The sequence below is a fragment of the Pan troglodytes genome, chromosome 7, assembly GCF_028858775.2.
Source record: "Pan troglodytes isolate AG18354 chromosome 7, NHGRI_mPanTro3-v2.0_pri, whole genome shotgun sequence".
In the NCBI taxonomy this organism is placed as follows: Eukaryota; Metazoa; Chordata; class Mammalia; order Primates; family Hominidae; genus Pan; species Pan troglodytes.
In genome coordinates, this window is record NC_072405.2 from 143728007 (window position 1) to 143744419 (window position 16413).

At 51.7% G+C, this 16413-nt stretch overlaps 1 protein-coding gene across 9 annotated transcripts in view; it reads right to left on the minus strand.

The window, feature by feature from the left end:
• Positions 1–16413, minus strand: part of ST3GAL1 (ST3 beta-galactoside alpha-2,3-sialyltransferase 1) — a 116278-nt gene that overhangs the window by 7354 nt on the left and 92511 nt on the right. For 6 of the 9 annotated variants that reach the window (XM_016958876.4, XM_054656366.2, XM_054656365.2 and 3 more), the window contains 5 exons: positions 14129–14451; positions 13570–13925; positions 3694–3890; positions 2580–2759; positions 1221–1266 (listed from right to left, as the gene is read on the minus strand). In XM_016958876.4, coding sequence (XP_016814365.2) covers positions 1221–1266; positions 2580–2759; positions 3694–3890; positions 13570–13875 — 729 coding nt within the window. In that variant the 5' untranslated portion in view covers positions 13876–13925; positions 14129–14451. 9 annotated transcript variants of the gene reach the window in all.

A 16413-nucleotide genomic window follows, 5' to 3' on the forward strand; every position in this document is an offset into this window, starting at 1 on the left:
AAGTGCTATGGAGAGCAATGATGCAGAGGAGGGCCCTACAGGACTGTGTGAGGAGGATCGCTGAGCTGACACACAGAAAAATCCAAGGAGGCCAGGGAGTGAGATGGGAGGCTGCTCAGGAGAAGGGGGCTCCAGGGAACAGCGTGAGGTGGGACTGGACACTGTCAGTGAGTGAAGACATACGCACCAAGCCACCTGATGATGGCTGGAATCATCGCCAATCCTTAAAATGACCTCATGTCCCAGGTTTCCCTCTCCTCATGCTGCAGATAAGAAAACTGAAGCCCAGAGAGGCTAAGTGATCTGCCCAATGTCACACAGCCAGCAGTGGCTGAGCTGGGAGGAGGCCGATGTCAGGCCTGGCCTTGATTCCACCACCCAAAGCCTGCCTTGAGCACAACGAAAGGGAATTCTCAGGCAGTAGAGGGCGTGCACGTCCAGAAAGCCAAACTCCAGCCCCTAGGAATGGACTGGAAGGGTGGATTCTGTGGGTCTCTGGTAAACCATTCACCTCTCAGTGTGGCCTCCTACCATCTCTAGGAGGCTGTCCCTTCCACCAACCCCACCCTATAGAGACACATAAGTGGCTTCTTCCCTGAGGCAGCACAACCCAATGCAAATGGCAAGATGCTGGAGGCACAGGGAGTCTTCAATTCTCGCCTTATCCAGAACTAGCTGTGTGTCTCTGGGCAAGTTTCCTGACCTCTCCGAGCCTATCTAAGTTTGATACAGTATGCAAAAGGCCAGTGTGGTGGGTACCTCACTTCCCTCCTTCTTCTGCCCTTTGCCCATCTCTTGGCCAGCCCCATGCCAGGGGCCTGCTGGGGAAGATGGAGACATGGAAAGAGATGGAGAAGCAGGAGGTGCAGCCTGGCTTTGAGAGTAATTCACAAACCGCAGCAAGCAGAGGGGTCCCCGGAGAATGTGTTAAAACCAGAATGCGGGGCAGCCAGGGTTTCTGATTCAGTAGGTTCGAGATGGGCCTGAGGATGTCCATCTGTGACAAACTCCCGGGTGATGCTGCTGGCCCGGGGGACCCCACTTTGAGAATCTCTCCCAGTGTTTGACCTCTTTCCCCAGGGGGATAGCTAAGTGGGAGATGCTACCTCCAGCGGCCTGGGGATCTGGGGGCTGTCTTGCAACTCAATGCCGTACCTTAGAGCAGAGCCTTAGATGAGGAAGCCTGAACTTAGAACAGAGGGGCCAGGGCCTCCACTCACCTTATCCTGTTTCACTCTGATCTTTGCAGGAACCGGGACGTAGGTGCTGCAGTTGGAGAAAGAGAACCTGGTTAACGGGGCAGGGGACAGGCCCAGGAACCTGGGCATGCAGCTCTGGGGGTAGTGGCTAGAGAATGAAGCAGGCGTAGCCTCTCCTGCTCCCCATAGCTTCCCTCAGGGACCCCCACCTCCCTATCCCAGCCGGGTTTCTGCCCACAGCAATCCCCAATAGACACCAGAGGGCGGCCTTTCCTAATTTGAGGACATTCTGCTGGGTTTTGGCCCCATTCCCCAAAAAGGTGAGGAGGACTTGCTCCAAGCACAGCCTTAAGGAGTGGAGTGGGGCCGTGGTGCCTCCACCTCTCAGGGCCAGAGCACCTTTGCCCAGCTGCTGGGGCACTGGCTGGTGAGGCCCGCGGCTGCCCCTTTCTCACCTGGGCGGTTGCATGCACCCCGAGTGCAAAGGTGCCAAAGCTGGTCCCACGGGTGTGATTCCTGCTCCCGGAGAGACTGCAGCTGAGCCACTTCTGGACCTGGGTCCCACCCCACCCCGCCCCGGTCTGCCTCCCTCACTCCCGGTCTCCTGAGGGCACAGCTCCACAGTCTCCTGCACCCACATCCGGGGGCTAGCTCTGTTCCTAGAAAACCTGGCAGAAGACAGACAGCTTGTGGAAACCTGGACATCAAAACACTTCCCTTCAGTAAGGGTCAGATGACAGCACAGGCTCTGTGTCGAGTTCAACCCTAGGCAAGGTGCTTGGCCGAGCTCCAGAGTCCTCACTGGGAGGAGCTAATGATAATGGCTATTGTGAGGATTCATTGAGATAATATGTGCCGAGTGTCACGTGGGGTGTCTGCTCAGGAAACTAGGCTCCTGATTGTCGGGGAAGCCACAGCCGCGTTGCTCAGCACTGCCTGCCCTGGGGAGGGGCCCAGGCTGCACCTGCACTCCCCACTCCTCATTTCTTAGGAACCCTCACCCTGCCACGCTCACATAAGTTTGAAAAATAAGGTGTTGTTATTTGTCAGGCTGCACTTCAGAAATAAAGGGAGGCTGAACTCACATGGGCTGACCCTTTCTAGTGGTGGCCCCTTCCCATAGAGTCTCCAGGGCGCGTGGAGGTCCCTTCAGGAATTGTTAGCAAGAGGACACTAAAGCTTGTGGTTTGTTAAGTGATAGGGAGAGAAGAGTTGGAGTAGTCGGGGAGGCGGCCACGGGAACCGGGCTTGTGTGTGCCAGAGGAGGCTAGGGGAGGGGAGGCACCCCGGTGGAGGCACAGCAGGACCACGGCAGGGTGGGGGGACAGGGTGCCACTGCAAGGGGCAGAGCAGCGAGGTGGGGCCACAGGAGGGACTCACTGGGAAATGGTGCCCGTGGTGATGGCGCTCACCACCCACTCCAAGTCGATGGTCTTGAAGGGCACCAGGATCATGCTGACATTATCTCCCAGCTCCCGGAAGCTCTCAGGGTACACCAGATGGTGGGTGGTCTTGGTCCCAACATCAGCTTCAAACCCTGCCGTGGGCGCCTTGTTCATCCTGGGAGAGAAGGGGAGAAAGCTGAGTCTTGTAGCACGGGCACCCGTTCTCAGACAGCCTGAGCGCTCCGAGAGAGTGAGCCTCCAGTGTGACTTCAGGGGTGTCACCTGCCTTCCCCGGGCCTCCTTCTCCTCATCTGTAAAATAGAGACAATGAAGACACAGCTGGAAGGCTTCTGCTATTTTTCTCTTTCATGACCTCAAGGGAGTCTAGCCATCACCACCGCTGCCCACCTGTCACAGACAGTCTCATCCAAAGGATATTTCCACAGCCCTTTTTTTGCAGTCAAGGAAACCTGACTCTGATCCTTACCATGGATGTACCCATGGGACACCTGGTACACTGAGGCTCTGAGAGGCAGGTAAGTGGTCTAAGGACTAAAGTCAGGAATCACACACAGGAGAGACTATTCTAGAAGGCTGCTGGGGATGGCCAGCCCCCACCCCTGCACTTCTCAGCGTGGAACACTTGCGAGTGGTATAGTGGGAATGGCAGGAGACCCAGGACAGACTTGGGGCATCTTCCTGAAATGTCTATTTCACTTGGCGACAGGGGAAAATATATTTTACATAAAATATGTGGTTTTATTATGGCCTAGATTACAAAATGGGGATGAATTTTAAAGATAAGAGTCCTCACATTAATTTTGCCCTCTCCCCAGGCCTCCATGTGCCAAGCTCCCAACAACGGGGGACCTCCCGTGTATGGCTTCCTCTCTGCACGCACAGGCCCTTCTAGTCCATTCCAATCCTGCAATGATGCAGAGATAGGGAAGCTGAGGCCCAGGGGGTGCAGTGTGGAGCCTGGGGTCCCTGGGTGAGTTCAGTCCCAGGACTGAACCTTGCCTTCCTGAGCCTGAGCCAAGATGCTTCCTACAGCTCCAAGGGGCCCCTGGGTGCAGCACGGTAGGCTTGGGAGAGGGTCTGGCACTCACCTGAGGACAAAGTCGTGACTGTCTATCTCAGGCCCATAAGAAGACTCCCTCAGGTTGCCCGAGTTGCCCACAACGGCGCAGCGCCGGCAGCCCACCGACCTCTTCTCCAGCATGGGGTCCACATTCCCAGGCACCACTCTGAACAGCTCCTTGATGGTGTCATTCAAGTTATTGGGCTTCTTCTCCCGCTGGAGCCTCTGTGGGTGGAGGACAGAAGGTGGTCAACCTGGCTTTGTGGCTCCAGCCTCCTGGCAGCAGAGCCCCTGAGCTACCTGCTGTCGTTTACTGGGGCCCTCCTGCTCACCCTTCTCTCTGCTGGGCCCCCGGAGATGGAGGCGGCTCACACACAGACACCTCCACTTCCTCCTTCAAGGAGATTAAGGGTTACTCAGGAAGTAAAGAGAGCATTCATGTATTCTGCAAGTGTTTACTGAGCACCTACCATGTGCCAGGCACTGCTGAAACCGCTTGGGTGATCCAGCCACACCTGGACTCACAGGCCCCTCCCACTCCACATGTGATCAGCGTTTCTCCAACCTGCTCCTCCCTGGGGGCTCCTGTCTCTCTGAAAGGCCCTCCATCCCCCTACGTGTCACCACTTGAAAGAGAGAAAAATAGCAGAAGCCTTCTAGCTGTGTCTTACTCCCACCCTGCTCAGACACCAGGGCCCAGGGGTTGCGTGCTCCCGCTCAAGCCTTAACAAGAAGAGCGAGTAAGTGGAAATGCCAGTTCTCCAGCCCCGGCCATGGATGGGGGACAGAGCAGTAGGGACGTCTGCCATCTTTCCTGCCTGACCCTCAGTTCCCCCGGCCCCAGCACTGCTGGGCTCCAGCCAGATTGAAGAATCAGCAGTTTGCTGGACACACAAGGCCTCTGCGATCTGCCTAGCAAATTGTTTTCATCTTTTAAGACCTAGCCTGGGCCAGGTGCGGTGGCTCACACCTGTAATCCCAGCACTTTGGGAGACCGAGGCAGGTGGATCACGAAGTCAGGAGTTTGAGACCAGCCTGGCCAATATGGTGAAACCCCATCTCTATTAAAAATACAAAAAAGCCGGGCATGGTGGTGCCCACCTGTAGTCCCAGCTACTTGGGAGGCTGAAGCGGGAGAATCTCTTGAACCCGGAAGGCGGAGGTTGCAGTGAGCCAAGACAGTGCCACTGCACTTCAGCCTGGGTGACAGAGCGAGACTCCAACTCGAAAAAAAAAAAAAAAAAGACCTAGCTCGAGGGTCAGCTGCTCGCAGATTGAATGCTAGTCTTATTCCAGGGTGACTAAATATTCTTATTTGCCCAGGTTAAGGGGTTTCCCTAGATGCAGGACTCTCAGTGCTAAAACCAGGATGAGTTGGTATCCCTATTGGCCCCTGGTGGTTTCACTATTGGCCCCCGCTGCATGCCCAGGCCCGCCCATCACCTCAGGTGGAGCTCTGGCCACACTATGCAGTGACGCCTGTTGGTGCCTCAGCCTTCCTCACTCGTGGTAAACCCTGGAGAGATTTCATAAAAGTGTTGCATCTGACCCTGTCCCCCATGCCACAGTGCTGTGTCATTTCACTGTGGGTGAGGTAGGATGCTCTGAGGCCAGAGAGGTAAGCAACTCATCCCAAATACAAACCAGGATTTGAACCCAGGCTTCTAGAAACCCACTAGCAAGTTTCTCCCACCACACAACCCTGACTCTGGCTCTTGGAATCTTGGCCTTTGGAAAGCCCAGACCCTGGATTTTGGGGTAGGGGTGATAAGCTGTGGGGTGGTTCCCATCGGCTACTCTGGGCCCCAGGGGCAAGGGGTGGCTGGGAGAGGAAGGAGTGGCCAGCAGTGGCTTTGGCCACTGTCCAGAAGATGAGTGACCTGGGCATATGTAGGGAGATCCCGGGGCACCCAGTCCCCACTGCAATGGAAGGAATCGGATGCCCCAAGGGGAGGCACACAAGCAGAACCAGATTGCTCTTCCAGTTAAACCCAGGCAGCCTCTCCTCTGGCTTAAGACCGTTAGACACGTCATGGGAAGCAACATGATCTGGACCACACTTCACACCCACTGCTACAGTTATCATAAGTAAAAGGGCAAAACAACAGGTATCGGTGAGGATGTGGAGAAAATGGAACTCGTGCATTGCTGGTGGGGATGTAAAACCGTGCAGCCAAGGTAAAAACTGGGTGGTTTTTCAAAAGGTTAAACAGAACAGCCATGTGGCCTACCAGCTCCACTCCTACGTATATACCCCCAGAAATTGAAAGCAGGGTCTCAAGCAGATATTGGTATACCCATGTTCAAAGCAGCATTATTCATAATAGATAAAAGGTGGGAGCAACCCAGTCTCCAGCGATGGATGAATAAACAAACATAGTACGTTCCAGACATATGATGGGATATTATTTAGCTAAAAAAACAAAATTTTGAAATAGGTTACAACATGGATGGACCTTGAAAATACTAATATTATGATTAGTGAAAGAAGCCAGACATAGAAGGATAAATATTATATGATTCCACTTATGTGAGGTACCTAGAGTAGTCAAATTCATAGAGACAGAGAGTGGCAGTGTGGCTGTCAGGGGCTGGGAGGAGGAGGAGGTAAGGGGAAGTGACTGTTTAATGGGGACAGAGTTTTTGCTTGGGATGACAAAAATCTGCTAGTTATGGTTATAGATAATGGTGATTGTTACACACACTGCGAATATATTTAATGCTACTGAATCATACACACACAAGTGGTGAAAATGATAAATATTATGAATATGTTGTCACACACACAAACGTGATATCCAGATAAAATGCCTGATTCTGATGGGATCATCCAGGGTGGCTCCATGATCCTGAATGTGCGGAAAACCCCTTGGGGGCTTGCTAAGGCACAGATCTTACTCAGTAGGTTTAAAGCTGGCCCCGAAATCCTGCATTTCTAACAGACTCCTGGGTGATGCTGCTGCCAGGGCTGGTGGGGGGACCACACTCTGAGAGCCCCAGGGTAGAGGACCACAGCCAGACTCCCCTGAACCTCCACGGAGGTCTCCAACCAGCAAGGGCTGCTGTGCCCCTTAGGCTTGTAAAGATGTGCCCAGGCCCAGGGGGTGGCCTTCCATCACGCCGCTACTTTGATTTGGGAGCCTGGCACCGTGTATCCATCATGCAGTGACATTTACTGAGTGTCTACTGGGTGCCACAGAGGCCTGAGAAGCCAAGACTCAAGGTCGGCCATGGACGTGTGTGGAGAGTATGCTGCCTGCTTCACACAGCACCACATCATCTTGCTGGACTCTTACTGACTTACTTTTCTTTAATGACTTATTTAAGAAAAATAAATTGATTGATTGATTGATTGATTTGATTTGATATGGAGTCTCACTCTATCGCCCAGGCTGGAATGCAGTGGTGCGATCTCGGCTCACTGCAACCTCTACCTCCTGGGTTCAAGGGATTCTCCTGCCTTAGCCTCCCAAACAGCTGGGATTACAGGTGTGCACCACTGTGCCTGGCTAATTTTTGTATTTTTAGTAGAGACAGGGTTTCACCATGTTGGCCAGGCTGGTCTCAAACTCCTGACCTCAGGTGATGAACCCGCCTCAGCCTCCCAAAGTGTTGGGATTATAGGTGTGAGCCACCATGCCTGGCCAAATAATAAAAATAAACTTATTAGAAAGGAAACCTCTCATCTCTACCACAAGTAGAAAGCAAGAATTACCTGGCAGAAGTAAAATGGTAGTTGTACAATGCAATGAAAACAAAACTACTGTATTCGGTTGCAGCTCTACCCTGCTGCCTGCCCAGGCAAACTCTCCTCTCCCTTAGAACAGGGCTGACAAGCGCTGACAAGGTGCAAAGTAAGACACCAGGCCAAACTGAAGCCCCAGCACTGCAGAGACAGGTGGGAAGGAGGGACGGCAGAAATGACCTCCGGGCTCTGTGATGCGACTTTCTCTAGTGCCCTGCCTCACCTAACATCACAAGCCCCACGCTTCAGAAATCTCAGACGCATTCCAATCTTTCATTGGCAAAAGGGGGAATGGAGGCCCAGACCCTGGAAAGGGCTCACTTGAGGTCACAGAGTGAGTGCAGGGCCAGGTAGAGCTCAGATGGGAAACTGGCTCTTTCTCTAGATTGTCATAGTAAATCCTCCCCACACCAGCTGAGATGGAGCAGGCAGGTTACTCCATGTGGCGTCACTGTTTTGGGAAAGAAATATTCTGGTTTTCTCTGCCTTTTGTCAGTGGCAATAAAAGAACAACAGTGCTGGCCGGGTGCGGTGGCTCACGCCTGTAATCCCAACACTTTGGGAGGCCAAGGCGGGCGGGTCACCTGTGGTCAGGAGTTTGAGACCAGCCTGACCAACATGGAGAAACCGGGTCTCTACTAAAAATACAAAATCAGCTGGGCGTGATGGTGCATGCCTGAAATCCCAGCTACTCAGGAGGCTGAGGCAGGAGAATCACTTGAACCCGGGAGACGGAGGTTGTGGTGAGCCGAGATCAGGCCATTGCACTCCAGCCTGGGCAACAAGAGAGAAACTCCATGCCAAAAAAAAAAAAAAAAGTATGACAGTGCTACTGATATGAACACAGGACAGAGTGTTTGGAAGTTCAGGGACACGCCCTCTCCAGCCTTCCAGACTAGTTTCCAAGTATATACAATCAGCGCTCAATCTGCAAACAATCAGCGCTCAATCAATGCCTGCCGCATACAATCAGCGCTCAGTCAATGCCTGCCGCCTGGTGGCCTGAGCTCCTTGGGAAGCACGGGGCCTCGGGTCAGCTTCCCTGGAAGCAGAGGCTGGGGCACGGATGCAGGTGTCCATGGTGGGTGCTGTCTGGAGAGGGATGAGGAGCAAGGCAGGAGAAGGAAGGGGAGGTCTCCATGGAGTCAAGCACTGCAGGCTGGGGGCGAGGGTGGGCGAGGCGAGTGAGGAGTCGGGCAAGTGGGATAAGGAAGCCCACTCATGCCCAGGGGCACGGCCCGAGAGCGGGCATCTCCTTGAAGCTGGAGCCCTGGGTGCCTCACCTCACCGTGCACTCGGGCATGAGCCACAGGAACTCTGGAGCCTGTGCTGTGGCAGAGTTTGTCCTGTCTTGAGGCACGATGGCTGGAAGTCCTCCCTATCCACAGGCCACACCCGTCCTGAGAGTGTTGGGAAGAGGTACCCGTGCTCCCTTCCCACCCTCCTTCCTCCTTCCATGGCCAATGAATGATGCATCACCTTCTGAGAAGCCTCCCTTGGACCCTGGAAATATCAGTCTCTGGTCTTCCACACATGGGTGGCACCACTGGGGCCTCACCGCAGGCCTCATTCCAATCCCCAGCTGCTGTTGGTTTCCCTGGCCCCTTTGGCATTCAAGAAGCAGACACAAGCATGCTAGGTAGTACAGGCTCAAGATATGTCCATTGAATAAGTGAATGACAACTGCTAAAGCTAACACACATTCATTCATTCAACTCATCACAACTGAGCCCCTATCACATCCCCGGTGCCGTGTGGGGTGGACAGGTTAGCGCAGGGACAGGCGGTGCTTAGAAATGGCTCGTGCAGGACTCAGATGGCTCACCCTGAGCAGAAGCGCATGTTCTATGGTTGCCCTATGCAGGGCCCTGTGCTGATAACCTGATAGGCAGCTTCTCACTGAGTTTCTATAATGGTTCTATGAGAAAGGTGATCTTATAGACCCATTTTACAGGTGAGGAAACTGAGGCTTACAGAGGTGAAGTGAGTTTCCCAGGACCAAAACAGTTTGAATATCCTGGGCCTGACTCCAGACCATGTCCTTTAACTACAAGGGGATCTGACTGTGCCCTTTGACAGTGGGTGACCTGGTAAGTGCAAAGTGAGGACAATGAGATACCTACACCCTCCTGGTGGTGGGGGTGGTAAGGGTGAGGCAGTGGTACCTGGAAAGCTGGGCCCAGGACCTGGCCAGAGTTGGTGCTAGGCGCCGGGTGGACAGTATGATGGTATTATTTTGCATTTGGGCACTGGGCATGGATGTCTGGGATGGGAAGATGCCTTAGGAGGGCAGGGGGCGGAAATCAGGGGAGGGTTGCATTCTTTCTGTCCCTTGAGAATGTCCCCTGCGTATCACAGAACGGTTTCCCAAGTTGGGGGCAAGTAGAGAAGGCAGAGTCAGCATTCGACATGGCTTGTCTCTGAATTGGACATGGGGACTGGGGAAGAAGGAATCCCTGTTCCTGGGTGTCTGGGACAGAGACCCGAGGAGAGGGTCACAGGGGTCAGTAGGTCCAGCCTGGGATGATGGTGCAGTCTCTTCACTTGCAGGGCACGGGGCTGATTTGTAAACTCAACTCAACTCAATTTAACTCAACTCAACTCAACTCAACTAAAAGAGTGAGCCCCGGTGACTGCTCCTGTGTCCCTGTTCCTGCCAGGGCTGGGACGAGCTGGAATTGTGATGCCCACTTGACTGAGGAGGACTATGAAGCTCAGGGCAGGACGGGAGCTCGGGACCTCACATTCTCACCTAAGATTCTTCCAACCCCCTCAACAGTATGGGGGAAATCGCCCCCATGATTAATTATCTCCCACCAGGTCCCTCCCACAACACGTGGGAATTGTGGGAGCTACAATTCAAGATGAGATTTGGGTGAAAGCCAAACCATATCATGACCCAAGTCCAGTTCCATTCATGAAATGGTCCTGCCTGCAGGGGGGCATTTAAGCAGAGCAATGGCGCAGCCTGGAGTTCTCAGGATGGCTTTGTTGTCAAATATTCCATGCCTGTATCCTGATTCTTTATTCAAAGCATGTGGTTTCCGTATTATCTGTGCATTTTTTAGAACCCCAAAGCTCTAAAGCCCTACTCCTTTCTGTTGATTTCCAGAGGGTGAAGCCCCATTCCTTCCAAGTGGCTACCCTGGGATCAGCCACCAGAGGCTAAACTTCAGAAAAAGACTGCAGAGAAGGGCTGCAGGTAGGGGAAGACAGCTGGTAAATGGGAAACAACTAAGTGGAAATATATTCAGCCTTAATTAGTACTGAAAAAAAAAAACCCACCTAAGTTCAGTATTACTTGCCCATTAAACCAACAAAAATAAATACAATTGTTAAAACTAATGTTTGCAGGGTTGTAGAGAACCTGGTGAAGTAACTTATTTCTCCCATGTAACAGGAAGGAAGCTGAGACTCAGTGAGATGAAGAGCTTCTTCAAAGTCACTCCTGATGGGACCTACAAACTCTGCGACAAAACCTAGGAACGCTGATGCCAGGCCCCAGTTCCTAAGTCTACATTATAGCCTGTGTTCTTTGAAGACACATGGGTTATATCCAGAAGCTGATGTTTTTCCCTTACGCCTTTTTAACCCTCCTGGGCGACACCAGCCTAAGAGTTTTAGAAACCGCCCTCCCCAAGAAGAAAGATCGATACTGTCTTGGTGATACTCTCTAATAACAGTTTTTAATACGGTATTTCCAGAGGTTGGATTTGATGTTCTCTTTTGCAAAAGTCACCTAACTTTTCTGAGTTTCAGTTTCCTTGTCTGTAAAATGAGGACAAAGGCCCCTGAGTTTCTCCTTTACCTGCTGTTGTATAAGGTCCCTTCCTGTTTGGTTGATATCCAGGCTGTGTAGTACCCTGTTTGTCCCCAAAAGGCCTTTGTAAACAGAATCCCATGGTGACACTGAACATCACAGACTCCAGGCTCTGAAGAGGAAGTTTGGACTTAACGTGGTCCCAGCAACTGCTGCTACAGGGGGAATCAGATCCAGAGAGGAGATGGGACGTGTGTGAAGCCACCTCTGCCATCAATGTGTCATTTTCCCAACCCTGCTGGTTCTCAAAGAAGGGCAACTTTGTGCATGCATGTGTACCCACACACACGCACACCCCACCTGGGACACCTGACAATGTCTGGAGACCTTCTGGCTATCGCAACTGGGGATGGGGCACTCCTAGCATTTAGTAGGTAGAGACCAGTGATGCTGCTAAACATCCTGCAATGCACGGGGCAGCCCTTGTGACTAAGGCTGATCCTGCCCCACAAGTCCATAGTGCTGAGGCTGAGAGCAGACCCTAACCCTTACCATGCCTGGCTCACCACCTCCTTCCCTAGACCCTTGGATCTTTGAAAGGGAAAAGACCCTACCTGCCCGGTTCTCTGTCACCTCCCCAGAGCCCACCCCAGGACCTGCACACAGTGGTGCTCAACACAGATTAGCAAACCAGGACTCAGCCAGGTCTTTGGAAGCATAGCCCAGGGCTTTTGACCCTTCTAAGTCTCACACATGTTTTCTGTTCATTTCAAATAGACCTTCCCCTAGAATCTACCTGGATAACCTCTCTGAATCCTTCATGATGAACCTGGCCATCACTCCTGTAGGAAGCCTTCTGCGATAACCCCAGGCTCCAAGGGGAGTTGGACATGAAGACCATCGCTCCTGTGCCCACTTCCTGCACAGCAACTATGATCCTGGCTTGAGTTTGTCTGTTTTCCCTTCTCTCCCCATCACTCCTGCAACCCAAGAAAGGAAAGACTCTATCTTTTCCATCTCAACGTAGTGATGCTTGGCATATAGTAGGTGCTCAATAAATAAGAAATGAACACATATATCTTGCTCTTCTTTGATCTATTTTGCATTTAACATGGGAATGACCTTTCAAATGACAAGATCAGATCATGAAACCCCCGACAAAAATTCTACAGTGACTTCCTGTTGCACTTACAAGAAATCCCAGAGTCCTCCCCTGGGTCTTGCTGACTCTCAGGCCTCGTCTCACTGCACCTCCCCTGATTTACAGCCCCCCAGCCATGCAGAGCTCCTCTACTCCCCATTACATCCAGCAGAGGCCACCCTCGGGCTCCTGCACCCGCTGTCCCAGACACCTGCAGTGCATGGTCCTGCTCTTCTCATGGCTGCTGCCTTCTCTGCCTGTGGGTCTCAACTTGAGTCCTGCTGTCTCAGAGACCTCCCTGGTGACCCCATTTACAGAAGCCCCCTCTAAGTTTCTATGATAAACCTCATTGGATCTGTCTTCAAAGCACTTCTGTGTGAGCCTACCTTGTTTATTTCTTATCTTCCCCTCCCAGCCAGAATAAAATTCCATGAGAATAAGGATCTCTCTCTCTTTTTGCATTTCAATATCTGTAGTGGGTGAAATAGTGGCTCCCAAAAAGATACGTTCAAGTGCTAGTCACCGGAATCTGTGAGCATGACATTTGGAAAAAGGGCCTCTGTGGGTGGAATTGTTGAGGATCTCTGCATGAGATCATCCTGGATTAAGGTGGGCCCTAAACCTGATGACAGGTGTCCTCATAAGAAAAGGAGAGGGACATGTGAGACATAAAGGGACACAGGGAGGAAGGCCCTGTGGAAGTGGAGGCAGAGGCTGGACTGCTGCAGCTCTGAGCCCAGGAATGCCCAGCACTGCCGGCAGCTGGCAGGAGCCAGGAGCGGGCCTGGGGCGGCTTCCCCCTCAGAGCCTCCAGGAGGAGCCAAGTCTTCCCATAATTTGATTTCAGACTTCTGGCCTCCAGAGCTGCGAGAGGATGCACTTTTGGTGTTTTGAGCCATGAATTGTGCAGAAATTTGTTATGGCAGCCACAAAGCCGTGCTTCCTGCTCTGACTTAGATATAATAGATCCTCAATAAATAGTGTGGGACAATAATCTGAATCCTACTAACTGCCTGGCAGGGCCCCAGGTGTACACGGGGACTGAGCATTTAACTCTGGGAGCACCTCACTCTCATTACCAGACCCCTACCCTCAGCCCAGACTCCCACTTTCAGCCCAGGCCTCCCACTCTCATCCAGATCCCCACTCTCAGCCCGGACCCCCCACTCTCATCCAGATCCCCACTCTCAGCCCAGACCCCACTCTCAGTCCACACCCCAACTCTCAGCCCAGACCCCGCTCTCAGGCAGCATCTCACCAGCCACCATCGGTAGGTGTCGTCCTCCAAGAGCGCGTTCTGGGCGGTCAGCAGCGGCTGCACGGTCTGGTTGAACCTCTCATCGAACCAGGCCGAGAGCTTGCGCTGCCCAATGCAGTGGGTGCAGGTGCAAGGCCTGTGCTTGATCAGTCTCTTCAGATTCTCGGAGAGCTCCAGGACCATCTGCTTGGGGAACCAGGTGGTGGCCACCACGGTGTGGGAGTAGTTCAGGAAGAAGGAGGTGAGGAAGATGAAGAGCACGAGGAAGGTGAGCACTTTCAGGGTCCTCTTCCGCAGGGTCACCATCTTCGCAGTCCTGATGGTGGCCTCCCACGATGGGTAGCAGGAACTCCCTCCTAAGAGAGGAGAAAAATGGAAGAAAAATCCCAGAGGTGGAGGCTCAATCAGAAGGGATGGCGGGAATTCCAAGGGAGGACACAAGGGCCGCTAAGCTCGACTTCACTCCTGCTGGGGGATGACCCCCAACTGTGTCCCAGACACAGCTGTGTGGTAGACCAAGGCCATTCGTGGCATGTTGGCTTTGCTTGCATATATTTACCTTTTCAGAAAATAAAGTAGCCTATTCTTCTGCAATCCTTAAAGAGCTGATAATGTCTCTCGATCAAGCTTTAACCAGTGATTTCCTTTCCCATCCAAAGAAGATAAGGGGTCATTAATCTCTGTGACAGTCCAGGGTCCCTCAGGAGCAAGGACCTCGAAGGAAGGGTCTTGGTATAGTGGGGAGGGAAACTGTCTCTGCCGTCCTCCTCCAACTGTGGTTTCTGATGATCCTTAATTAGGGCTTTTTCTTTCCCAACCTGTCGCCAGGGACATGGTGGGTACACAACCAGCTTGATGAAGGCACAGAAGGTTGTCTGTCATCTGCAAAGAAAAGGAGGAAGAAAACAGGGTGAGATTCTGTGATCCTGCTATAAAAAATGTTTCTCTCCACATCTCCACCGGGACGTATTCCGTGGTCTTCCTTCTGGTGTCATGCCAACCTGGCAGGTGGCTCTGGATGGTTTATCTACCTTTGTGAGCCTCAGTGCGTGCATACAATGGATGTCATCATCTCTTTGCAAGGTTATTATGGGATGCAGAAGGTGTCCCCTCCATGTTTCCAACAAGAACCTAGCACATTGACACACTCAACAAACATTTGTCAAAGAGCTCGTGATGCATGTAGGTACAATATACACGGGAATTGTTAAATGCATGTTATTTGCCTTTCTCTCTACTTCATTCTCTTCCAGATTTTGGATTTCAGCAACAAGCACAACAACAATGGTATGCTTAGAGAGTGGCCCAGGGTTCCTTTTACCTGGGCATTCAAGCTCTGCCAATTGGCCTCAGTTCCATAAAAAGGGGCTTTAGATGGTCCAGGTTCAAGTTCTGATTTCCCAGCTGTGGAGCCTTGGGAAAGTTATTCAACCTTCCTGACCCTCAGTTTCTTCTTCTGCAAAGTGGGATACTAACACCCCTACTTATAGAATGGTTATGAAGATAAGATAAAATGATGTATGCTGGGCTTCTGGTATCTATTAGGCCGTTGCTGAACTTTAATTTTTCTTCTTCAACATGTGAATAAATCAATATTCTCTGATGATCCACTAAGAGCTGAGAGGATGAGATATTCATGCATACGTATCTCTTCAGATAATCCTCAGAATATACTGTCAGCTAGATACTAGTTTCCCTTTTTGTCTCGGAAGAAACTGAGACTCAAAGTGCTTAGATGACTTGCCTAAGGAAAGGAAGGAGCAGGATCTGAGTCCAAATCCACAGTCCTCTGATTCCTTACATCGGGAGGGGTTGGGGGACCAGGAACAGGGGGTTGGGGGGCTCTACCCTGGAGCAGACACCTATCTTGTTAACTGGTCTTCAGATTACTATGGCTGGAGGGATATAGAGCAAGGGGGGAGTATTCTTTTGAATAAGGCAAACAGGTACCTCTCAAATGCCCATCGGAGACCCCTCTGGCTCTCACCGACACCTTGGGATTTCTGTATGGTACAACTGTGGTTACACCTCTGCCCTGGAGCATGGTCTTTTTGGTCTTTGCTTGGAATGCTGAAGAATGGAAGAAATCTGATCGATTCCTCCCCATCCTCAACGTGTAGATTGTCAATAAGCAGGGTATATTTTTTTCCAGGAAAATTAGAGTTGAAAGGAGATTGATCACCTTTTGGTAGAAAGGGGGGCAGCTCCAAAATCATATTAAATCCACAGTGCCCTTCTGAAGACATCCAGGGCCCAAGATGCATAGGGTGCAACCCTCTACAGCTTCCAGAACTAGAAGCCCAACGTATGGAGGACAAGGTCTGAGCTCTGCAGCTCAGTTGGCAACGTCATTTTTATCCGGTCTCTGCTCCAATTTTCACTTTTCATGACAACCTAGATTTTGTTTATAACCTAGTGGTGTCCACAGGTATCCCATCCAATTCTCTCCCCACCTGCCCCCATCAAGGAGCAGCTCTGTAATTTAAGTAAGAATAACTTCTGCATCATCACAGATAGGCTCACAATTCACTTGACTGGCAGAGGGTTCCCACCTCTTACCCCAGTAATTGATCCAGGGATGGGCATGTGCCTTAATTCATCCAGCCAAGCTTCTGTAGGGAGGGAAGAAACTTTCTTTTGCTCTGGCTGGCTTGTTGTTGACATGTGGAACATCCTGCTGGCTATTTTGCTAGCGTGTGTAGAAGAGACTAGAGCTGAACAACCCGAACAAATGGTGCTAAATCCCTGATCCTGCTCAACCTGCAGCCCCACCCTCACCTTGACTTTTCAGTTACATGAGGGAATAAATCCCCTTTATGGGGTAAAGTAGGTTATTTGTAACTT